Source organism: Pseudonaja textilis, chromosome 2 (genome assembly GCF_049901715.1).
Source record: "Pseudonaja textilis isolate UNSWEBS1 chromosome 2, rPseTex1.2, whole genome shotgun sequence".
Lineage (NCBI taxonomy): Eukaryota > Metazoa > Chordata > Lepidosauria > Squamata > Elapidae > Pseudonaja > Pseudonaja textilis.
The window spans coordinates 13,728,156-13,752,088 of NC_141991.1; the positions used below are offsets into that span (position 1 = coordinate 13,728,156).

Sequence of the window (23,933 nt, forward strand, 5' to 3'; positions counted from 1 at the left end):
TACACTAGTGGTGTCAAACTCAAGGCCCGTGGTCTGAATCCGGCCCACAAGTTGCTTAATTCTGGCCCGGGGGCTACGCTGCAAACTGGGAAGGACCAGCCCGTGGTGCCTCTGCCAGCGAAAACGGAGCTTGAGGGGGCCATGCACAACCCCCACCGCCCATCCCCAGGTTCCGTTTTCCCTGGCAGAAGGCTACCAAAACGAACTAAAAACAAAACAAAGGGAGAAGTGTTTCCCCTTTTGCATTTGAGCATCCAAGAAGGGACAGGAAAGGAGAATGTGGGGGGGAAGAGGGAGGATCAAAGAAAAAGAAGGAAAGATGCGAAGAGAGCAAGGAAGGAAAAGGAAGGAAAGAGGAGGAAGGAAGAAAGAAGGAAAAGGGAAGGAAGGAAGAGGGAGGGAGGGAGGGAGGAAGGAAAAGGAAGGAAAGGGGAAGGAAGAAGAAAGGAGAAGAAAAAGGGAAGGAAGGAAGAGGCAGGGAGGAGGAGGAAGGATTGAAAAGGAAGGGAAGAAGGGAAGGAAGAAGAAAGAAGGAAAGGGGAAGGAAGGAAGAGGGAGGGAAGAAGGGGGAAGGAAGAAGAAAGGAGAAGGAAAAGGGAAGGGGGAGGGAGGGAGGGAGGAAAGAAAAGGAAGGGGAAGAAGGGAAGGAAGAAAGAAGGAAAAGGGAAGGAAGGAAGAAGAGAGAGGGAGGGAGGGAGGAAGGAAAAGGAAGGAAGGGAAGGAAAGGAAGGAAGAAGGAAGGAGAAGGAAAAGGAAGGAAGGAAGAGAGAGGAGGGAGGAAGGAAGGATGGATGGAAGGAAGGAAAGGAAGGAAGGAAGGAAAGAAAAGGAAGGAAAGAAAAGGAAGGAAAGGGGGAAGGAAGAAGAAAGGAGAAGGAAAAGGGAAGGAAGAGGGAGGAAGGAAGGAAGAAAGGAAGGAAGGAAGGAAGGAAGGAAGGAAGGAAGGAAGGAAGGAAGGAAGGAAGGAAGGAAGATTGTAATGAGTGGGAGGGAAGGCCTGAGGAAATCTGTCTTAGCAATGAGCCACCACAGGTGCCCCCGACATAAGTGACATCGAGCTGGCCACACACACCCCAACCCTTCCCGAAGTCAAACACAATCCTGATGCAGCCCTCAATACAATCGAATTTGGCACCCCTGGGTTACGCCATCTGCCCTTGGCACCCTCCCGCTTTCCCGGGGTTGATAGCAGGAAAATATTCACCAAGTGCAAGACCACTCGGTTTGGGAGACCTGCTGGCTTGTTCCCTCTATTCCTTATGGCTCTTCAATCCCTCCCTTCTCCGTAGCTGCAAGAGGTCCCTGACCAATACATCAACCACTGGGAGATTCAAGGACAACGGCTGCTCCTGTATTTTGACCAGGTGGGAGGATTTTCTACAGAACAATATATTCAGAGGGGCGGTCGGAGAAGGCAAGGCAGAGGGGTGGGGTGGCCGAGAGGTGGAGGTCTCACCTCACAATCAGGAGGCTATGAGTTCAATTGTAGGTAGAGGCTGATATTTCTCTCTCTCTCTCTCTCTCTCTCTCTCTGCACAATGAGAATACATCTGCTGCAAAATTCCTCATTGGCAATAGGAAGGGCATCTGGCCAGTAAACACTCAGCTCCATTCAGTTGCACCGACTCCATCCCGCAAGGGTTTACGGGGTCATTAGACGTATTCAGATGGACTTTGGAGTCCTTGGTGGTTTCAGAGCTTGGTTTGCCTGAAGAGGTTCCATTACCCAACTAAGGACCACCGTCCATTGGGCAATCAGGCATGTCTGCGAGCAAACAGCCAAGTTCATAGAGCACCAAGGATTTCCACAGCTCAGCCCTGACCTGCAGACCCTCTGCGTCTGTTGAAAGCAGATGTACCTCTCCGTGTCTGCGTGGGAAGGGAAGCTAAAACACACAGCTGGTCCTCAACTTACGACCGTTCATTTAGCAACGGTTTAAAGTTATGACGATCGTGAAAACGGGGAATTACGATTGGTTCTCACACATAACAACCATTGTAGCATCTCTGCAGTCACACAATCAAACTTTAGGTGCTTGGCAAACATGTATTTATGAGGATTACGGCATCCGTGATTGTCATTTGTGACCTTCCGGGTGGGGCGGGGTGGGGGGCTTCTAATAAGCAAAGTCAATAGAGGAAGCCAGATTCACATAATGACCACAATTCGCTTAACAACTGCAGCTAAAAGGTATAAAATGGGGCACGACTCAATTAATGGCTGCCTGGCTTAGCAACAGAACTTCTATTCCAATGGTGGTTGTAAGTTGAGGACTACCTGTAAGCCACTGATATCTGCCTTTTTAGACAAGTCCTTATGACTTTCCTTCTGAAGCTAATCTTGTTTCACTGTCTCAAATATTGTTTGTAAAAGAGCTGAATTGATGCCCGGCTGTGATGACCCAGAGTATATCAGAAATACAGCCAAAACCAAAATGTAAAATAAAGTCCTTTAATGCCTTCAACTTGGCTTCACTGTTTAATCGTTCACAGTGGAAGAGTAAACTATTTTTAAAATAACATTTCAAAGGGAAAAAAAACACAGTTCGAATTCAAAGAGCTGATAACGAAGCAAAAACCAAAAAACAAACCCCGCACTGAATAAAGTTCCACGACAGACCAGGATAGATAATTGCCAACTTCGGGAAGATAACCAGGGACAGTCCATTGGAAGAACGTCAACCAAGATAAACCTTCTTTAGAAAAAAACCACTAATTTGTCTCCAGCATCTGTTAGCACGCAGGTCCAAACTCTTATACAAATCTCCCAGCTGCAACCCATGAAGAGGATCATGGCCCTCTCCTCCCGAGTAGACCACATTTTACCCTGATCCTCTCCTCCCTGCGTGCCCTAGGATGGAGAGGGGATGGGCCTGGCTCCTCCTCTGACTGGTCAGCCGGCCTCTGCCCTTCCCCAGCCTCCTCCACCACCTCTGGAGCCACACTCCCACTCCCTGCCGGCTGTTCCTCCTCTCCCTCAGAGTCAGTCTCCGCCAGGGGCATGACACCGGCTTCATCTGCCTTCTCCAAGCAGCAGCCCACATCCCCTATGTTGTACTATCCATCTCATCATCCTCAGCCAGCACAGTTCTTGATTACGCTGCCTGGAAATGACTGGAATTATAGCCAACAAGTCTCGAGTTCAGCACGTTGGAGGGAGCTGAACTGCATATGACAAGGTTGTCCTTGACTTACGACCACAATTGAGCCCAAAATTTATGTTGCTGAGTGAAAACATCTGTTAAGTGAATGTTGCCCCATTTTACGACTTTTCTTGCCACAGCTGTTAAATGAATCACCACAGTTGTTAAGTTAGTAACATGGTTGTTCAGTGAATCTGGCTTCTTCATTGATGTTTGCTTGTCAGAAGGTCGCAAAAGGGGATCGCATGACCTTGGGACCCTGCAACCGTCATAAATATGAGTCCGTTGCCAAGCGCCCGAATTTTGATCACCTGACCATGCAACAGTCGTAAGTGTGGAAAACAGCTACAAGTCACTTTTTTCAGTGCCATTGGAACTTTGAACAGTCACTAAATCAATCGTTGTAAGTCAAGAACTGCCTGTATATTGATCATCCAATTCACCCCCACAATTGGAGGATAGGTATACTGGACACACAAGGAATTTGTCTTTGGTGCAAATGCTCTCAGTGTACATAAAAGGAAAAGATACACTCGTCAAGAGTCAAGAATCATCAGGTACAACACTTCGTGGTAGTTATAGGGTACTGTTAGGGATACACCCTAGCAGAATCTGCACAGCAGTCAGTCAGGCAGGCAAAATATGTGAGATAAACGTTTTTGTAGCTTACACTCAGTAAAACAGATACACAGTGCTAATTAAATAGTTTATTACAATAAGAGTTATAGCATAGTCAAACAGTCCATGTATCATTTACTAGTTCAGTCCGTCCAGGGATTATTCAGTTGCAAATTCCAGTGTCGAAAAAGAGAGGTCAGTAAACTTACAAATATCAGTCCATATCTCCTCGCAGTAGAGATATGAAGAAGTCAAAAACTCCTCTCTTCCTTCAGCAACTCAGCAGTAGGGGAAACACGCAATTAACAAACCATCAATCCATGCAATCCAGTAATTGTCAGCAATCAATCAGGTTCTCTTGCTCCCTCTTATGGTGGTTTCACACCGCACCCAAAATTACATGCTTTGCAGTTTTAAAGTGACACACACTTAAACTTACAATCATAGTTTATATATATTATTTTACCCAAACTACGTTAGGTAACCTATGTTATTCCTAACAGGTACAATAAGCAATCAAATCATACTAGGAATCCTAGATCACAGAAGAAAGGTAGAATATAACGTTTGAAGTTTAAATATTTCTCTGTGTTTCCAGGCACCGCAATCTGGTCGTGAGTGTGTCGCTTTCCGGGCTAAGCAGATAGTATCCGTGGGGAAACTACAACCAGCCAGCGCCACTGTCTATGACTTCTACGAACCCCGTAAGCCAAAGCAAGCAACAGTTGAGGAGAGGGAGGGGGAGCTGGTGGGATGCATTGTTTTTTAAAAAAATCAGCCTTTGGTGGGGCGCAACTGGTGTGTCAGACTGTCTCCGGAACAGGCATGACTGATTGTGTGTAAAGACTGTTTCAAAAGATATGCTAACTTCAGGGCGCAGGATTTCAGTCATAAATCGTCAGTCAAGCCAGATCTGATTTTACAACAGTTTTTTACAACAGTTTTAAGTGAATCACTGGGGCTCCCGAGCGTACCATACAGTCTGTAAGTTTATTATTGGCTTATTTCAATGCATACGGCCTCCCATAAGTCTGAGTGTCTAAGCACGGGTATAAAAAAAACCATAAATGGCATAATACATGCATAATCAGCAGTCAAGATACAAGCAAAAACAAAGAACTCAAATCTTCACCCATATCACTGTTTCACACGCTCGGCCTTGGCTTCCCCAACAGCACAAAGCGGACTCCTCGTCCTGATGATAAACCCCTTTTATTTAGCTGACAGTGAATTCCTCCCCAGCAAAGTTCCAGCCAACAGCCTTTCAAGATATTTCACAATTACAGACTTTTATCGGGCTTGGAGAGTTGCCAGGCCGATATCTTTCAGATGCCACACTGTAGCAGACAAGACTTGGCAAGAATGCAAGAACAGATCTTCACCCGAATAATAAAACTAATTGTTTCCTGCAAAACCCAAATCCCCTTTCGCTCCTCTTTTATTCCATATGGGGAAGGCCCATTCACCGTCCACCTGTGGCTTTACTCCCAAGTCGACCCTTGTTCCTTAGCTGTTCCCTTCTTCTGGCAGCTCTGCACATGCGCACACTGGAAACAGGCTCCAGCTGTTCTTCTGCCTCACTGATGTCCGACTCTGAAGGCAGCTGATAACTGTTAGAAGGTCCTGGCCCCACCTCTGTCTCCCATGCAGGACATTCGTCAGGGCCTTCCCCAGACTCCAGGATTGGTCCATGTTCTTCCCCAATCTCCTTACTGTCCGAATCTGCTGCCAGCTCCACTGGCTGCTGGCGGGCCACAACAGCACTCTGAGCCCCAACCTATAGCCATATTTTCAAGGCTTCCGGAAAAACCAAGAAGGGAGTAGATGGATTTCAAGGAGTAAAACAGGGGTCTCAAACTCAATTTACCCGGGGGGCCTCTGGAGGCAGCGTCTGGCTGAGGCTGGGCTGCATAAGGGATTCCACAAAAAACGTTGTTAAAAAAATATCCTCAAATGTCATCAACAGTTAAGGATTTCTCCAATACATGAACTGTCCCGAACACATGAATGAATGGAACATTGAATGAAGATCATGAACGGTTCCTCAGGACATGGCTTCTCCAGCTTACTCCTTGCTGCCAGAGGATTGACAACGCTTCCTCTCACATATCTGAGCCACATTTGGCTTGAGAGAGGAGGCACTTGAGACCCTCAGTATGGCTTGAAGATGATCACCAGCAAGTCTGGACCTGTACTTGGACTTGTTAAAAAGTTCAGGGTGGAGAAGAAGCCATGACGAGGAACGGCGGGCGGGACTTCCTTCAGAGGTCCATTCCCCCTGCAGGCCGCACTAATATTATACTTTCATATCACGGTGGGGGCCACAGGATATCGCCCTGTGGGCCGCAATTGGCCCGCGGGCCGCAAGTTTGAGACTCCTGGAGTAAATGGATAGTGAAAGTTATTTTCCTGGCTCCCACCAGAGGGCGGTGTCAATGGGACAGGATCTCCTGCTGGATCTGATGGGATTGGCAGGAACAATTGGGAAGAGGCAGTATCTCAAATAAGCTTCACTCCTCATATAAACTCAGCTGCTGTCTCTCCTCTGCATCCAATTATACAGGCATATGGTTCATTTAATGACCGTTCGAAGTTACAATAGCACTGAAAAAAAAGGGACTCATGACCATTTTTCACCATTACGACCATTGTACAATCCCCATGGCCACTGGATTTACATTCGGATGTTTGACAACTGGTTCGTATTTAAGACGGTTGCCGTATCCCTGAGGTTGCCGTCTTCTGACAAGCAAAATCAGAGGGGAAGTTAAATAACCGTGTCCCTAATTTAACAACTGCAGGGATTCGCTTAACAAATGTGGCAAGAAAGATCACAAAATGAATAATATAAATCAGTATTGATTTAAAACCAGAAATATTTCTGTTGGGGACTCTGCCCGAAGAATACCGTAAGGAAAATGCATGTTTTGTTAGTCAAATCTTGACTGTGGCCAGAATTGCATTTGCACAAAATTGGAAGAGTGAAGAGATACCTACAGATGATAATGTGATTAGGAAAATCCTAGAATGTGTGGAAACGAATAGATTAACATTGGCAATTGAGGAGAAAAAGCAAACTGAATATTATGTGCTATGGGATTTATTCTATCAATGGTTAAATAATAAAAATGGAAGTTAGAAGTAGGGAAGCAAAATAAAGATGATGTGTTAAAAGTGATAAGTTTTTAGTGACATGATGACTAACATGTTGAATATTACTATGTTAGTACTGTGTAATTAATTCCTATAATTAATAGGTGGATATTACTATGTTAAATATTGCAGAATTAATGTGTAATGATGTTGTAACTTTGATTATTGTTTAACAAAGACAACACACTGTTCATGGAATCATTCAAGATGGAATGATTGTTTTAAAAAATAAAAAATATATATTAATAATTTAAAAAAAAGAAAAATCATAACACGGGACAAAACTCACTTAACAAATTTCTCGCTTAGCAACCTAAATTTTGGGCTCAGTTGTGGTTGTAAGGTGAGGACTACTTGTATCATGTTCCTCTGACTATTCCACTTTCCCACTTCTAGATCAACGTTGCAGCATCTTCTACGGTGCTCCCAATAAGCCACAGTACGTGTCTGCCTTGTGCTCAGATGATGTCTGCCAGTGTGCTGAAGGTAAAGTCACCTGGATTTTAGACCAATGGTTTTAAGGTCTCTAAATTCAGAGGAACACGTGGTCACAGGGGCTGCCCTCCTCCTTCCAAAGCACAAATGCAAGCCAAGTTTACTTCTGTATGGTGGATTTTCAAGGGTTATTTAAAATAACGCAGCTGATCTGCTGTCCCTTGGAACTGAGTCTATGACAATTTGTGGCAGCCAACTCCTCAAGGCCAACTCGCTGCGGGACAAGAGTGTAAACCGATATCAAAGAAATGGTGGAATAGATGCAAAAGGAGGGACAGAATGAAAACTTAATGGCAAAAATATAAACAAGTTTTGTTTTAATTTTAAATAATTAAATTGAATTGATAAATTGTCCCGCGGTCAATTGTCCCACAAAGAGTTGCCTGTGGCGAGTTGGCCATAGAGAGTTGACCATGGAGAATTGGCCATAGTGAGTTGACCATGGAGAGTTGGTCGTGGTGAGGTGACCATAGCAAGTTGACTGTGTCAAGTTGTCCCATTCCGCTTGCAACCACCTGGTAGCTGGACAAAAGATTGTCCGAATGCTTCTCCTTTCAATCAGGAATATATTCTTGAGGACAACTTTATAAACTGTCAGGAATACAACTGAGGAAGGAGGAATCAAAATAATATCGAGCCTTTCTAGTAATTTCCAAACCCTGCAGTGAAGCTGCTGCTCTTATGACACAGTCCTCCAACACTGTAGGTTGTGACAACTTTAATAAGTGTGTTTTTTAGAACCTAATCATAGATGTATGCACTGGTGGTAATGCTCTGTCCAAGGTCTGGTAGATGCCTGTAGTCACAACTGCCACCCCAGTCTTAAAATATCCATAGCCACTGTGTTTGCTCCATGTACCCACACTTAACAGTTAGTATAACATTTCTGATGGTTGATGCCAAAATAGCTACCGCATTTGAAAAGACTCTTTGAGGATGTGAAAACAATGCAAATGTCCTGTTGTGGTGTCCACTTTTTCCATTCTTTAATCATTCAAACAACTATCTAAACTCCCATGTTCCTGTCTAAAGAAATTAGATTGGTTTCTCAGCTAGATGCTAGATTCCCTCCACTTTGATCAGAGGGGTTATCCAGGAATCGGACCTTATTTCTTCTACCAAACAGGTGCCTGCCCCCGTTTGAAGCGTACCCTGGAGGATGCAATCACGGAGGAGACACGGATGAACTTTGCATGTTACAGTCCCCGTGTCCATTACGGTAAGAGCTGGGGTTGGCCCTGGAAGCCTCACCCTCTGCAGCCTTATTCTTGAACTAATTTCAGTCTTCTTCCCTGAAAAGCTGTCAACATCGCTTATGCTCACATCCACGAAGACCTGTAACCTCCCAGTTCAGTTCCTTGTGTCTTTTCCCTTCCTTCACTTGGTGTCTTTTCATTTCTGAAAACGTTTTTGTCAATATTGGCATGAGCTGCCTAGTGATCAAACTGAGACTTGCAGTTTTGAAAAAAAAACAACACCCCTCTCTCTTTTCTCTCTCCCCACTCTTCTCTCTCTTTCTCCCCGCTCCTCTCCCGCCCTCTCTCTTCTCTCTCTCTCCTCTCCCTCTCTCTCTTCTTTCCCTCTTTCCTCTCTCTCTCTCCCCTGTTGTTTCCATTATTCCTACTTCAGTCCAGTCCAGTCTATCTAGATCATATCCTATCTTATCCTGTCCAATCCAATTCCTGTTTCCTTCCCATTCCATCCCATTCTTTCTTATTCCTCTTCCATTCTGTTCCTCTTCCTCTTCCATTCCACTCTATTGACTTGTGCACAAGCACAATAATGCTTGCCCTAACTAGTTATTTAGTTTTAGAGCATCTGTACTTTTTGGAGCTGTTTACACTGTGTACCGCAGTTAGTTGGGTACATCAGTGATGGTGGACCAGCACTATTTCCTCTTCCTTTCTGGCTTCGACAGCACTAGGTGCCATGATAACTCTTGTTAGGTACACCCCTATCACAATTCCTCCATGGCTATCACTAAACTACTTCGGGTCCTACCGGCCACGAGGTTAGAACTGGGCTCCTTGGTCAACAGCACTGACCATTCCATGCCCTACTATGCAACAACTTTGAAGCCCATTGATTATCAATCACTTCCTTCTCCTTTACTCCCAGTTTTGGCAGGTGGTCCAACCTGTTCTTCTAAGATTCCATCCAAATTTGACCCATCCCCTTCAAATTAAAGGAAGTGGTTAGTAGTGTTTTTTTCCCTGCTGGTCAGTGATGTTTAAGTGGGACAGAAATCAAAGCCAGAAAAATCCATCACTCCCTTTTGATTAACTTAACCTCAAATAAATAATTCAGCACTGCTTGCTGGACTCATTACTTTTGCTCGGGGATCTTCAAACCTGACAGCTTTAAGACTTGTGGACTTCGACTCCCAGAATTCCACCTCCAGTCCTGTTAGCTCAGGAATTCTGGGAGTTGAAGTCTACAAGTCTTAAAGCTGTCAGGTTTGAAGGGCCTTGCTTTAGCTGAACAAGGATTGGCAATGAAGGCCATGCTGTGTACGCCCAACAATTGTCCTGCTGCCTCGGGGACAACACCTGAACTTGATGATGTGGAAAAATCCCTCATTCTGACCATCAGTAGGGCAAAAGATGACAGTTTTTGTCTCCTCTTCGTAGTGTTCCTGGTTCGAGTGGAGCGCGAGAGCCAAGAAAGCGCCTTCCGGGTCTATGAAGTTAAAATCAAGGAGGCCCTGCAATTTAGTGAGTAGTCTCCCTTTCATGGGGTTTTTTGTTGCCTCAGCTTTGCTACTGTAGGAGATGACCAGGCTGAACTGAAGGGAGGGGTCAAATGCGTCATCAGTCTCAAATCCCTTTGGGCCCACAAAAGCTCACTGTCAAGCTGGCCCCAGTTTACTTCCTAAAAGGCCCTCGACTCCATAAGATTGAGAGCAAAAGATACTTTTACTAGAGTGCAACATGGATGAAGCAAGCTCTGAAGAAAAACCACATGAAAATCGACTTACAACAGTTCATTTAGTGACCATTCAAAGTTACGTGACTGAAAAAAAAGGGACTTAGGACTATTTTTCACACGCCGTTGCAGCAACCCCGTGGTCATGTGATCAAAATTCAAGTAGTTGGCAACTGACTCATATTTATGATGGTTGCAGTGTGATCCCGGGGTCATATGATCCCCCTTTTGCGACCTTCTAACAAGCAAAGTCAACGGGGAAGCCAGAGTCACTTTACAAACAGGTGACTTACTTAACAACTGCAGTGGTCGACTTAACAGCTGGGGCAAGAAAGGTCGTAAAATGGAGAAAACTGAGTTAACAACCATCTCGCTTCGCAACAGAAATTTTGGGCTCAAATGCAGTCATAAGTCAAGGACTACCTGTAGAAATAGGCCCAGTGGAAAAGCGCACCACCTCGTTAGATGCCTTTGTCAGGATTCCGGCATAGAGATGGATGGACCCAGCCATAGTACAAGCCATTCTGGGCTGGCAGGCCCCTCGTACCCGCAGACAGCTACAAAGCTTCTTGGGCTTCACAAACTTCTACCAACAATTCATCCCCTCCTTCGCGAAGATTGCCAAACCCATGACGGACCTCCTAAAGGCAGGGAGTCCAGGAACGAAACCCCACCCGGGACAACCTCTACAGTGGGACCTAACCTGCCAAAAGGCATTTGAAACACTGAAATAACTGTTTGCAAAAGAACCAGTACGGAAGCACCCTAACCCCGAACAACCTTTCATCATTCAAGCAGACGCCGGTGATGTGGTAGTAGGAGCAGTGTTACTCCAAAGAAACAATCAAGGAATCTGTCCGACTTCTGGGGTTTTGTTGGAGGTGGCTGCCAGTTGTTCTGGTGAACCCTCTGGAAGGGTTCCCTGTGTGGGCGGTGCTTCTATTTGATGGTGAGGAAGGAGTTGGGGTCTGTTTGCTATCCTCAGTCTGCGGCTGCCCCCCTGCCACCAGATGGTCGGGCCCCACTTGTCTAGCCAGGAAAGCCCCAGTATGACTGCATCTGTCATTTTGGGAACCACTACGAATCGAATGGTTTCCCAGTGATCTGCCAGCTCTAGTCTCACTAGACTGTATAGAAAATGTTCCAGGAGTTTTATGATTCTTGACTCTTGACGAATGTATCTTTTCTTTTATGTACATTGGGACCCTATGCACCAAAGACAAATTCCTTGTGTGTCCAATCACCCTTGGCCAATAAAGAATTCTATTCTTCTATTCTATTCTATTGATAGCCTTCCTAGATGTATATATTTTTCAGATTTTCAACCTTAGATTTCTTTCTCTGTAGCTACGGACTCCAGAATTAAAGTTGGCCAGATCCGTCGCTTTGTGGTTCGGGCCGCTTGCAAGACCCGCTTGGCTGCAGGCAAAGAATATTTGTTGATGGGACGCGATGGGGAAACTCGTGATTCAAATGACCGGTAAGCTGGGAAACAAGAACGGGAAATTCGGTGTGTAATGTGTTGTTAGAAAGACAGGAGGAGGAAGTGTAGAAGTGTGAAGTTAGAGGTCATGGTATTTAAGTACAGTTAAGTATAACAAGAACAACAAAACTTCAAATCGAAGAATTGTTATATAATAATAGTGACAGTCTTGAACTAATTATGTAATATTAAGATCACCGTTGCGCTATTACTTTTGTGTGGGTATGTTTATTTATTTATTTTTTATCTTCTACAACCAAACTTGGTAAATAGATGACTTAACCTCTGGAAACAAATACTGTGGGGGTAAGACACCACTAAACCCCCCCCCTCGGGGGGTGATGTGTGCCTTAAAATGGCTTCTACTGTACAGCACAGTGGACTTGCCATGGTAACGGCTTCACAGTACTCCTCAAGGGGGCTCCCTCTTATGGAGGAATAGAAGAATTGCGACGCTGCGTGAGAGACTGAACAAGAGTGTGAGTCCCAACTACAGGATTTTCCTGTTTCACAAAGGATTAGGATAAATAAATACCTGGGCAATGCCGGGTTATCGGCTAGTATATTAATAAAAGGAAATGAGACAAAGCAAATTTACCAAAAATTAAACTACCCTAAAAATAGAAAAGGAAAAAGGCAGTAATGATAAGAAAAACTACTCATTTCTGACACCCCATTTCTGTAGATTAGCGAGACAGGTGAACTCTAGAATGATGGATGGGTGGAGAGCGAGAGAGATGATAGATATAGATAATTTGCCGTAGAGATAGATAGATATAAAGATAGATATAAAGATAGATAGATAGATAGATAGATAGATAGATAGATAGATAGATAGATAGATAGATAGATAGATAGATAGATAGATAGATAGATAGATAGATAGATAGATAGATAGATAGATAGATAGATAGATAGATAGATAGATATAGATAGATAGATGGGAAGGAAGGAAGGAAGGAAGGGAAAGAAAAGGCAGCCAGGCAGCCAGATAGAGATAGGATTTGAAGAAGACATGTTATGCAGTTCATTTGTGGACACAGAGGTGGCTCTGCACAGAATCTAGCCAATGGGTGCACTGAAAGACCATTGTTGTAGTAACTGTGGGTGTTTTTCTGTGATGCCACTTGTTGAGGTAATTCCCCGTTAGGAGAATGAGCGCATACAGGGAGACGTATTTGAGAGGAGTGTTTGAATAATACACATACAGCACACACATACACTGTACAGTAAATGTAGGTTTTTACTTCCAGAAACGTTAAGCAAAGTCCAAAATAGGCAGTCCAAAGTCATTCACAGGTAAAATCAGTCAGTTTTCATCCAGGGATAATCCAAATATCAAATTCCAGTGTCAAAAAAACAGTTCAGTATCAGACTTACATTAAATCCAGTAATATCAGTCCATTAGAAGAAATGGAGCAACGGCAATACTTTCCAACAGAAGGAAACAGAGATACACTCACACTCTCTTCTGAGACTCAGACTAAACAACCCAGGTTTCTGGCTCCATCTTATGGCCGTTTGAGAAACCACACCTAATTACAGTTTTGCATTTTCTTAAAGATACAGTTTTAAAATGTTTATCCTGGTTTATATATTTCTAACCCAAATACCTGTTAGGTGACTTATATTCCTAACACCACTCATGGTTTTCTATCAGTTTTGGTAAGCCCCTGCCCTCAAAGAAGCTTCATAGCATACAGCTCGCCAGTGGGTTCTAATTCCCTTGGCTGGATATCTCCATGGCGTAGGGTTTCTTTCACAGCGTCTTCCTAGGGCTTGTTGTGGTCCACCTCAAGGTCACTTCCCTAGACTCCAGAACACTGTAGAGCAACTGGCAAGGCACATGGTGGTCATCCATTCTGATGACCTGTCATACCCATTTGGGCGGGGGAGTTGGACTAGATGACCTACAAGGTCCCTTCCAACTCTGTTCATCTGTATCATTTCATCTGGGTTCTGATAATCAGGGACACTCGAGGTTGCTTTTCCAGCCCTTTGAAGGGGGAAGGGGTGTCATATCAGACCTGTCACTCAATCTTCTTTCTTTCTGCAGCCCCCAGTACCTTCTGGATAAGAATTCCTGGATAGAAGAGCTACCAGATCCTCGGCGTTGTAAAGCCACCCAGTATCGCAACACCTGCAGTCACCTGGAGTCTTTCACCACTTCCTTTGGTATAAACGGCTGCCGCATCTGAGCCAAATAACCCCTTGTGCCTTTGACTACCCTGATGCACCAGGAACTGCGCCTCTTTTATGGAATAACCCCCTGGCTGAAAACCTCCTCTTGAACGCTGTGTTGTGAGTCATTTAACACTCTGTGATTAGAGGACCGGAAGACACAAGAAGAATCTGTCCGCTTCAAACCAGCATAACCAGCATTGGGAGGGACCTTGGAGGTCTTCTAGTCCACCCCCCTGGCTCAAGCAGGAGACCCTATAGTATCATTTCAGACAAAATGGCTGTCCAGTCTCTTCTTAAAAGCCTCCAGTGATAGAGCACCCACAATTTCTGGAGGCAAGTTATTCCACTGGTTAATTGTTCTAATTGTCAGGAAATTCCTCCTTATTTCTAGGTTGGTTCATTCCTTGAAGAGTTTTGTTGCTTCTTGTGTGGCCTTTAGGTGCTTAGGAGAACAGGGATGACCTCCATCTTCTTTATGGCAGCCTCTTACATATTGGAAGACCTATCACCCCATGTCTTTCTTTTCATCAGACTAGATGTTTCCAATTCCTGCAGCCGTTCTTCATATGTTTTAACTTCCAGCTAACTAATCATCTTCTTTGTTGATCTTCTCTGCATTCTTTCCAGAGTCTTTATATTATTATTTTTTATATTGTAGCAACCAAAACTGGATGTAATATTCCAACTGAAGTCTTACTAAGACATTTGGTAAAGCAGACTGAAGTACTTTTTATGAGAAAACAGCCTCTAAGTTATTAAATTGCTCTCTAAGACATTAAATTGCCTCTAAGACATTAAATTGCCTCTAATTTGGGAGATCTTTGGCTCAGTGTTGACAACCATTCCTTTGAAAGTGTTTCATTCTGTCCCAAATTATTGCTACAACGCAATCATTTCTATTCTGATGTGTGTCAATTTCAGTATTATTATTTTTTTCCTAGCCAAAGCCCACCATCCACTGCATTGATTATAATCAGAAGTGCTTTCCATCATCCAAGAATGAATTATTTTTCTGAACTCAACTCCACTTTTTCTTTGGGGAGGGGGGAATCAAAGCAAATGAGGGTGTGTTGTGCTAAAATTGAAGAGCCACCCCCCTTTTTTCCTCTGTCCTAATTTTGGGTTTCCCAGAGATTCATCACTACGCATTCAACTTTCTGTTTGGCTGGACAGACCTCTGGATTTTACATTCTCTCTCACATTCAAATGTTTATAATCTAACAGTCTTTTTGCCTGTTTCTGGAGAACCTGAATTTTGGTAAGTCCTAGTAAAAAAAAAAATGTACAAAAATTCTCGGGGGTTTGCAATTTCACAAACCAACATTTCCAGTCATCTCCCTGGGCAGCATCTATGTCTGAATAGTCTAACTCCCAACTCCCTTCCTCCAAACTGAGCTACCCTTTCAGTAATCCACTTAGCCATGCTGGTTAGGATTTAGGAATTCATAATCCAGTGTATCTAGACTACTTTTGACCCAACAGGTGTGTCTTACCATGAGTTGGCACTGTTTTGTACTACTTTTTCATGCAATAAAATAGTTTACTTTAGTTTTGTTTCTCGATTCCATTTGTTAATTCTTGATTCGGCTAAGGATTCTGCCGCTCCATTCTGCTACTCCTGTAATGGCAGCTTTCTTCTACCCCCAGGCTGAAAAGGTAGAGGCAGAAGGGAAATTTTTTTTATCTAAGATTGTCTCCAGATTTGTATTTCCTGAATCGATAGGCTAGCCCAGAGCTCTCCAAACTTGGCAACTTTAAGACTTGTGGACTTCAACTCCCAGAATTCTTCAGCCAGCCATAATGGTACTACTCACAGCATCCGGCCCTCAGTGTTTTTAGACCAAAGGACATTTAATTGCTAGTGAAAATAAAGGAACACGTTTTACTGCAAAGAAAGTCTAAAGATCAGTAGTTAAGACGGACAAGGGGGTGACCGTTACGATGTAATTAACATCTTGCCCCCCCCCTTTTTTTTTACATTTATTGCTCTTTTTTTAAAAAAAAAATTACCCTCCCCTGCAGATCTCCAGATGTCAGGGGCAAAGTATGCCAGGTTTTAAACCAGTTTGGGAAATCAGGATTTTTAACATTCCTTTGATCTGCCGGTCATCATACATCCTCTTTACATCCTTCATCAGCCTGCAATGTTTGTACATCAACCTGCTGCGTGAGTCATTGGCCTGCTTCTGGCCAGTTACAACCCTCACTTGGAATAAAGGGGAATACAGAAATAAGAATAATTGGGACCTGATTATCTTTTGCTTTTGTCAAGTATCTTAAATCAGCTGGAAAGGACACCTATTTAGAGCTAAATAAATCTCTGAATCAATTCAGAGGATTCGTTTCCTCCGAGACAGTTTAGTTTTTGTTTTACATCCGAAATAAACTGATCTCTTATTTCTTACACTCAAGAAGGCCCAAACTACTAGATATCCCAAATCTTCTTTCTTTCAGTTTAGGAGTTACGCATGAGGGAGAAATAAGGTTTTCTCACTTCTGCTATTAAACAACTGAGAATTTGAAATTCTTGTCAATTTAATGCAGAAGTCTCCAAACTTGGCAACTTTAAGACTTGTGGACTTTAACTCCCAGAATTCTGCAGCTGCTGGCTGCAGAATTCTGGGAGTTAAAGTCCACAAGTCTTAAAGTTGCCAAGTTTGGGGACCCCTGTGGCTAGCCCTACACACTTCCTAGTGGAGAAATGGCCAGATGAATACCTTAAAAAAACACAGGTATACAGGGAGTCCTCGACTTATGACCACAATTGAACCCAAATTTTCAGTTGTTGTTAACATAGAACAACAGAGGGGCAAGGGACTTTGGAGATCATTTAGTCCAACCACTTGCTCAAGCAAAATAATGTTAAGCAAGATTAATGTTAAGATAAGAGTTTTGACCCGCTTTGCCACCTTTCCCGTCCTCCATTGGTAAGTGAATCGCTGCCATTGTTACGTTAGTAACCCGGTTGTTTAAGTGAATCTGGCTTCCTCGTTGACTTCGCTTTATCAGAAGGTCGTAAAAGGGGATTGCATGATCACGGGGCACTGAAACTGTCATAAATATGAGCCAGTTGCCAAGGTTGATCACGTGACCACAGGGATGCTGCAATGGTCGTACGTGTGAAAAATGGTCATAAGCAGACGTGGTACTCAACCAGTTCTGACCAGATCTGGAGAAACCGGGTAGCAGACATTTTGAGTAGTTCGGAGAACCGGCAAATACCCCCTCTGACTGGCCCCGCCCCCATCTATTCTCCGCCTCCCAAGTCCCAGCTGATTGGCTGGGTCTTCTTTTGTTGCCCTGCACAGGAAAACGGAGCTGGAAAGCAGGTTAGTGGGGTGGGAAGGGAATGGGGATTTTGCAGTATCCTTTCCCTGCCTTGCCCACCAAGCCACGCCCACCAAACCACACTACACCCGCCAAGCCCCACCACGCTCACCAAGCCATGCCCACAGAACCAGTAAGTAATTTTTTTTTTACTACCACCGCTGGTCATAAGCCACATATTTCAAGGACATTGTAACTTTGAACGGACACTAAGCAAAGTGCTATAAGTCGAGGACTACCTCTGCTGGCATCACAATTCCTCTTGTGGTCTATCCTGCCTAGAGGGTCACCATTGGGAGAAGCCAATCTGCAAGTCAGCAGATGTCCCTTCGAGCTAAAAGCAACACTTCAACTTTGGTGGCAGAGATATTCCCAAAACAGACCAAATCTGCTTGGAAATGTCTTCCACCACCAATTCCAAAGTCATGGGATGAACCGCTTTGATGTTCCAACATGAGTGGGTGGGGAGAAGGTTTCAGGCAACAGAGAACAGCTTCACAAACCACATTTAGGCCCACAAACCAGAATCTGCCCGTCTCTTCCCTAGAATGTTGCTTGCCAAGAAAAACAACTTCATATTTGAGGAGTGGGGGGAAAATGCAGGTCTGGAAAGATATGATCCTTCATGATTCGTACAGGGTGTTGTTGTTTTTTAACACAGTTTAACATTCCTGCAAAAAGAAACAAAACTGAGACGTAAAACTCTTTGTGGCTGGCCAAATAAACATGAGTTACAGCTATACCATAAACACTGCTGCAATAAACTTGCTGCAAAACATTAGTTTAAAAAATGCAAATGAGAAAAAAAAATGTGTCTCTGAGAACGTACCTGTGCTTTTTTAACATGAATATATTATCACTCTCATTGATGTTTTCATAAAGATAGAATAGAATAACAGAGTTGGAAGGGACCTTGGAGGTCTTCTAGTCCAACCCCCTGCTTAGGCAGGAAACCCTATACCATTTCAGACAAACGGTTATGCAATTTCTTCTTAAAAACTTCCAGTATTGGAGCATTCACAACTTCTGGAGGCAAGTTGTTCCACTGATTAATTGTTCTCACTGTCAGGAAATTCCACCTTAGTTCTAGGTTGCTTCTCTCCTTGGTTAGTTTCCACCCATTGCTTCTTGTCCTGCCCTCAGGTGCTTTGGAGAATAGTTTGATTCCCTCTTCTTTGTGGCAGCCCCTGAGATATTGGAACATGGCTATCATGTCCTTCTTTTCATTAAACTAGCCATGCCCAGTTCCTGCAACCGTTCTTCATATGTTTTAGCCTCCAGTCCCCTAATCATCTTGGTTGCTCTTCTCTGCACTCTCGAAAGGAGGCTAAAACATATGAAGAACGGTTGCAGGAACTGGGGATGTCGAGTCTCAAAATCTTTTTTATACCATGGCGACCAAAACTGAATACAGTATCCCAAGTGTGGCCTTACCAAGGCATTATAAGTTTTCCTCCAAGGAAAGATTCCCCCCGCCCCCAAAGGAACAGGAATTTTGGCTGTAAGTTGTTGCAGTTACAAATCAAGGCAACTCCATTCTCCTGAATGGGGTTTGGCCCAAAACAGAACAAATAGCCACAAATTTTGGTCACGTGACGGGATGCAACAACTGGTCATAAATGCAAATAAATTGCCAAGCATCCGAAATACAATCATGTGACCATCATAATGCACCCTTTCCAGGACCATAGTAACTTCAAACGGCCATTAAACAATTGGCTGTAAGTCAAGGATTACCTGTGCTGTGCATTCATCCTATGCCTCTCTATTACATCTCATCCAAATTAGCGCACATGATCGATTCAACAATAATCCTGACCATTTTAAAAATCAGGGAAACTTACAGCTCCTATATGGCCCCCAGCAACCCACGTGCACCCCAAAATCACACTGACAATTTTGGCTGAATTCAGATGGCGCAATAATGCTGTTTTTCAAAGGTCCCAATTAAAGAGCAAAATGGGAATAATTATCCCTCAAAAGCATCCTTCCTCCATTTCTTTTCTTTAAAGAAGGAGGGGCTGAAAACTTGAGGCCTGACCACTTATCCAAGGATGTTAGATGACTGCCAATTCTCCAGATTGACAACAGACCAATAACAAAGAATATTTGTCACTTGGCGTTGAAATGAGTGGTCCTTGGTGCTCCCTGAGTGTGCTTGTTTTCCTGCAGACGTTTCATTATCCAAATTAAGTAACATCATCAGTGCTAGTAAGGACTGGGGGTTGCCTTCAGTTTATATAAATGCTAGAGAATTTCTAGAAGCCTGGTACTCTGACAAATTAGCCATCAACAGATACATAGACGTAAACAATATCTACCTACTGTGCAAAAGGGACAATCGACAAGCCAAAAAGGGAATAACAAGACCAAAATACCTCCTCACCAGCAATCAGCACCCAGGTGAGCGTAAATTGCTTCCAAGGTTAACACCTGACCAATAATCAAGAAGTAAACAATACCCCAGTCAAGGAATTGCCAAACAAACTAACAATAAACAGGCCAATCTAAGAACCTCCAAGACCACTCCCATCAACACTGACAGGACAATCCACCAGAACAGACCCGTCAAACTCAAGGCCCCCAGGCCAAATCCAGCTCACGATATGGTTAAATCTGGCCTGCGGAGCCATCCTGGAAATAGCAAAGGATCGGCCTGTGGTGCCTCGGCCCAGCCCAGCCCAGCCCAGCCCAGCCCAGCTGGGTGCTGATCTACAACTTGGTGTTGGCTATCCAAGCCAGAACGCGGTCAACTTAGATCTTTGGGGCTTCCCTGGAGCGAGCAAAGGGCTGCCTCTACTCCATCCTCTGGGAGTGTCCCCAGGAGGCAGTGAGCGTGTGGGGCCTGGCATCCCTGGGGACCATCTTGCCCTGCAGGCCGACCGTGTTCTGAGGGCTTCCCTTTCACCCAGGATGCCCGCACTCTCCACCTCAGCGGGGCAGTCTCTCGTTGGCTCCAGGGCAGCTGCACAGGTCGGATCTAAGGCAGAGGTGGTATATTCAGCAGGTTCTGACCAGTTCTGGAGAACCAGTAGCGGAAATTTTGAGTAGTTCGGAGAACCGGCAAATCCCACCTCTGACTGGAAGTTTTACAGTATCCTTCCCTTGCCACACCCACCAAGCCACCCCCACAGAACCGGTAGTAAAAAAAATTGAACCCCACCACTGATCTAAGACCACACCAAGTTATACAGGGGTGGGCTGCTGGGGGTTCGCAGGGGTTCAGGAGAGCCCCTAGCTAAGAACCCCCAAATCCCACTCCTGGCTGGCCCTGCCCACCCCTCCCCTCCCAGGAGTCCCCACATGGCCTGTTTTGGAGGCAGGTAAGTTCAAGGTGTGCACGGAGTCTCGGGGAGGGCAAAAAACGGCCCTCACGGAAGTTCAGGGATGCCGGAAATGGGCCCATTTCTGGCTTCCAGAGAGCCTCCAGAGCACGGGGAGGCTGTTGCCGTGGTGCAGGAGGCCGACTAGACCACATCCAACGTGGCCATGCCCACCCAGCAACCGGGCAGAGAACCCATTGCTAAAATTTTTGAAGCCCACCCCTGAAGTTGTAGAATAAAACAGCACCACACTTGCACCAGAATCTCCATGCCCTCATCACCGGCTTGGCCTCATAGCATGCGAGGCAGTGACGGGATTCAAAATGTTTTATTACTGGTTCCATGGGTGTGGCTTGGTGGGCATGGCAAGGAAAGGTTACTGCAAAATCCCCATTCCCTCCCCACCCCACTAACCTGCTTTCCAGCTCCGTTCTCCTGTGCAGGGCAACAAAAGAAGACCCAGCCAATCAGCTGGGACTCAATGGGAGGCGGAGAATAGATGGGGGGTGGAGCCAGTCAGAGGTGGTATTTGCTGGTTCTCTGAAGTACTCAAAATGTCCGCTACCTGGTTCCCCAGAACTGGTCAGAACCTGCTGAATACCACCTCTGATGCAAGGCTTCCTTTTCGCCAGAACCAACCCATCCCCGCCCCTGCGTGGTAATGGAATGGGACCTTTGGGCCAATCGGGTGGCAGGCAGAAGCCATATAAACTGAGAGAAAAGCCCCATTCCCCTCTAGCACTGATACTGTTATCTAGTTTGGGTAGTGCAACATCTGCAAGAAAGCAACCAAGCTCAGCCCAGGAACCTTCATTGAGAAGAGAATTGACGGTCCAACTTCTCCAACATCCACCCATTCAGTTTTAAGCTATTTTTATATCCATATTTAAAAAAAAACAAAAACGGATTACTTTAAGCTAAAAGGAGCTTTCATTTATCCAGACATTATTCTGCAATTATTTTCATTACTTCTGCCCCTGTTACAGAGCACTTGCAGGTAAACATCAGGTTTAATATCTATGCCACATTGGCAGCTGAGAAGAAACAGGGCCGGTTGGGTTAATCAGTTTCAAAAACGATCATTATCATGCTCTATCAGTCACTCAGTTGAGGGCTGCAGCACATACACAGACACAAAAAAAAACCATTTCCCAGTATTTTCAGAATGTAGCCAAATACAAATTTTGGAACTAATTAAAAGATGTTGGCTTAAGAACACGGAGGAAAGAGTCCTTCTCTTCCAGAAAGATAATAGTCTGATGATAGGGTTGCTTGCCAATGTTACTGCAGACATGTTGAAACCACGTCTCTAGTAAAACGACAGAGGCGTATTCCTAAAGTAATTACGCTAATCCATTCTGCTTTTTTTTAAAAAAAAAAATATGGATTTTCTACAGAAAAACAAGGTAAAAGACATAGGAGAAGAACCTATTGCAGATATCTAAAAGATTAACTCGTGTCAACTGGATCAAAATTTGTTAATCTGAGGGGTTTCGTTGCTCATCCAAGCAACTTCATCGGTCAAAATTTAAAAATTATTTAGGCAGAGAATTTAGAGAGTTGCTGGAATGTACCAACTCTTGCCACACCAACTGCACCAACCCCAAAATGTATTGCAATATGTCAGTGAAGACCCAATAATCTAGGCCAAAAGTATTTAAAAGGTTAAATGATGGCAGCTGGACCAAAATTTGTTAATCCGAGACGTTTTGTTGCTCATCCAAGCAACCTCATCTGTCAAAAATAAATAAATACCGTTATAGATCATCTCACTCTAGATGATGATGGAAAGAATGTGTGGAAAGAAAAATACTTGTAAAAAAGTATTATTGAGGCTGGTGCTTGTAGAAAAAAACAAAGATACCCCTTAGGAAAAAGCCTAACTCAAGTCTATTGACAGATAAGCTTAGCTGAGCCGGTGAAAGTTAGCAGAGAAAGGGGATTGAATCAAAGGAGAAAGTAAGTACTGAACACCCAGGATTTTCAATCTAACCAAGAGAACACCTACAAAAAACACCAAATCAGTCTTTGAGACAAAGAAGCTAAAAGCGTAGAATCCCTCCACTGCCTGGGTCTTTATCTGTTGCTCCTAGGGGTTTATTGTCACTCACTTGGATCCCTGCTAATCTTTTCTGCATCCTTCCAATTTTAATATGTGTGCTGATGAGCAAGCACAGTCAATAGGCTTATAGGTGCAGAAAGCTGGTGTGGGGAAAGATGAAGGTTGAGGAGGAGGAGGAGGAGGAGGAGGAGGTGGAGGAGGAGGGAGGAGGAGGAAGAGGAAGGGGAGGAAGGAAGGAAGGAATGAAAAAAAGAGAAAGAAGAAAGAAAGAAAAGAAAGAAAGAAAGAAAGAAAGAAGAAAGAAAGAAAGAAAGAAAGAAAGAAAGAAAGAAAGAGAAAGGAAGGAAGGAAGGAAGGAAGGAAGGAAGAAAGGAAGGAGGAACCCAAGTTAAGGGTTGGGACCAGGGGTGCAGTGCACAACTGGTTCGATGATCGCGCACTTTGCGCGCGTGTGAACAGCAGTGCAAAAATCCTTACCTGCTATGTTACTTTGAGGAAGTAACACAGCTGAGGAGCAGCAATCCACTCTTCCACACTGATCAGCTGGGATGATAAAGATCAGTACAGTGCAGGGATGGGTGGGCGGGCCCACACGATTGTCATAGTGAACCAGTACACTCCCAGTTGATCTTCGGAGCTAGAGGTTTGCCCGAACTGGTCCGAACCGGCAGAATCCCACTCCTGGTTGGGACCAAGAAGCACTCTGAAGGCCGCTATTGCAGGTTTCTCCTCAAATGGCTGCTACATGCTATCCGAAAGCATTCTAGTGCCTTCCTGTGCTTCACAGCATTTGTTTAAGACCAGCGGAGATCCTAGTCTACCACAAGGTACTCATGATACAAGGTTGTGATGTCTGTCTAGGAAGCTTGTCTCTGAAGAAGAGGATGGAGGGACGAGCATCAGGGTTCAACCCTTGAACATCTAAACGCTATGGTGCCTTCAGAGAATGGGCGCCATTTTGAACAGCTCAGAGTGAGAATTGAAAGGGCCCAGAGCCTGGGAGAAGAAGACATCCTCTCCCATAGTGTTGGAGAAATGTCGTTTAGATGAGTGAGACTGAGTCGTATACCTGACTTTAGGAGACGCTAAGGAGAAAACCTTTTGCTGCAATGTAAATGTCCAACTTCCAATGTCACATTGTTTCTTGTGAAGAAAAGCTTTTCGCAGAAGAAACAGCCCAACCCCCCCCCCCACGCTGTCTTTTCCTTTTTTTAATCTCT

The 23,933-nt window shown here is 44.4% G+C and overlaps 1 protein-coding gene across 3 annotated transcripts in view; it reads left to right on the forward strand.

The window, feature by feature from the left end:
- The window catches only part of LOC113450112 (complement C4-B-like), a 104,386-nt gene extending 88,837 nt beyond the window's left edge, over positions 1–15,549 (forward strand). For all 3 annotated transcript variants that reach the window (XM_087928494.1, XM_087928492.1, XM_026721265.2), the window contains exons 35-41: positions 1,290–1,364; positions 4,360–4,465; positions 7,311–7,400; positions 8,536–8,628; positions 10,040–10,123; positions 11,682–11,814; positions 13,874–15,549. In XM_087928494.1, coding sequence (XP_087784620.1) covers positions 1,290–1,364; positions 4,360–4,465; positions 7,311–7,400; positions 8,536–8,628; positions 10,040–10,123; positions 11,682–11,814; positions 13,874–14,015 — 723 coding nt within the window. In that variant the 3' untranslated portion in view covers positions 14,016–15,549. The remainder of the gene's footprint in view (positions 1–1,289; positions 1,365–4,359; positions 4,466–7,310; positions 7,401–8,535; positions 8,629–10,039; positions 10,124–11,681; positions 11,815–13,873) is intronic.
- The last annotated feature ends 8,384 nt before the right edge of the window (positions 15,550–23,933 follow it).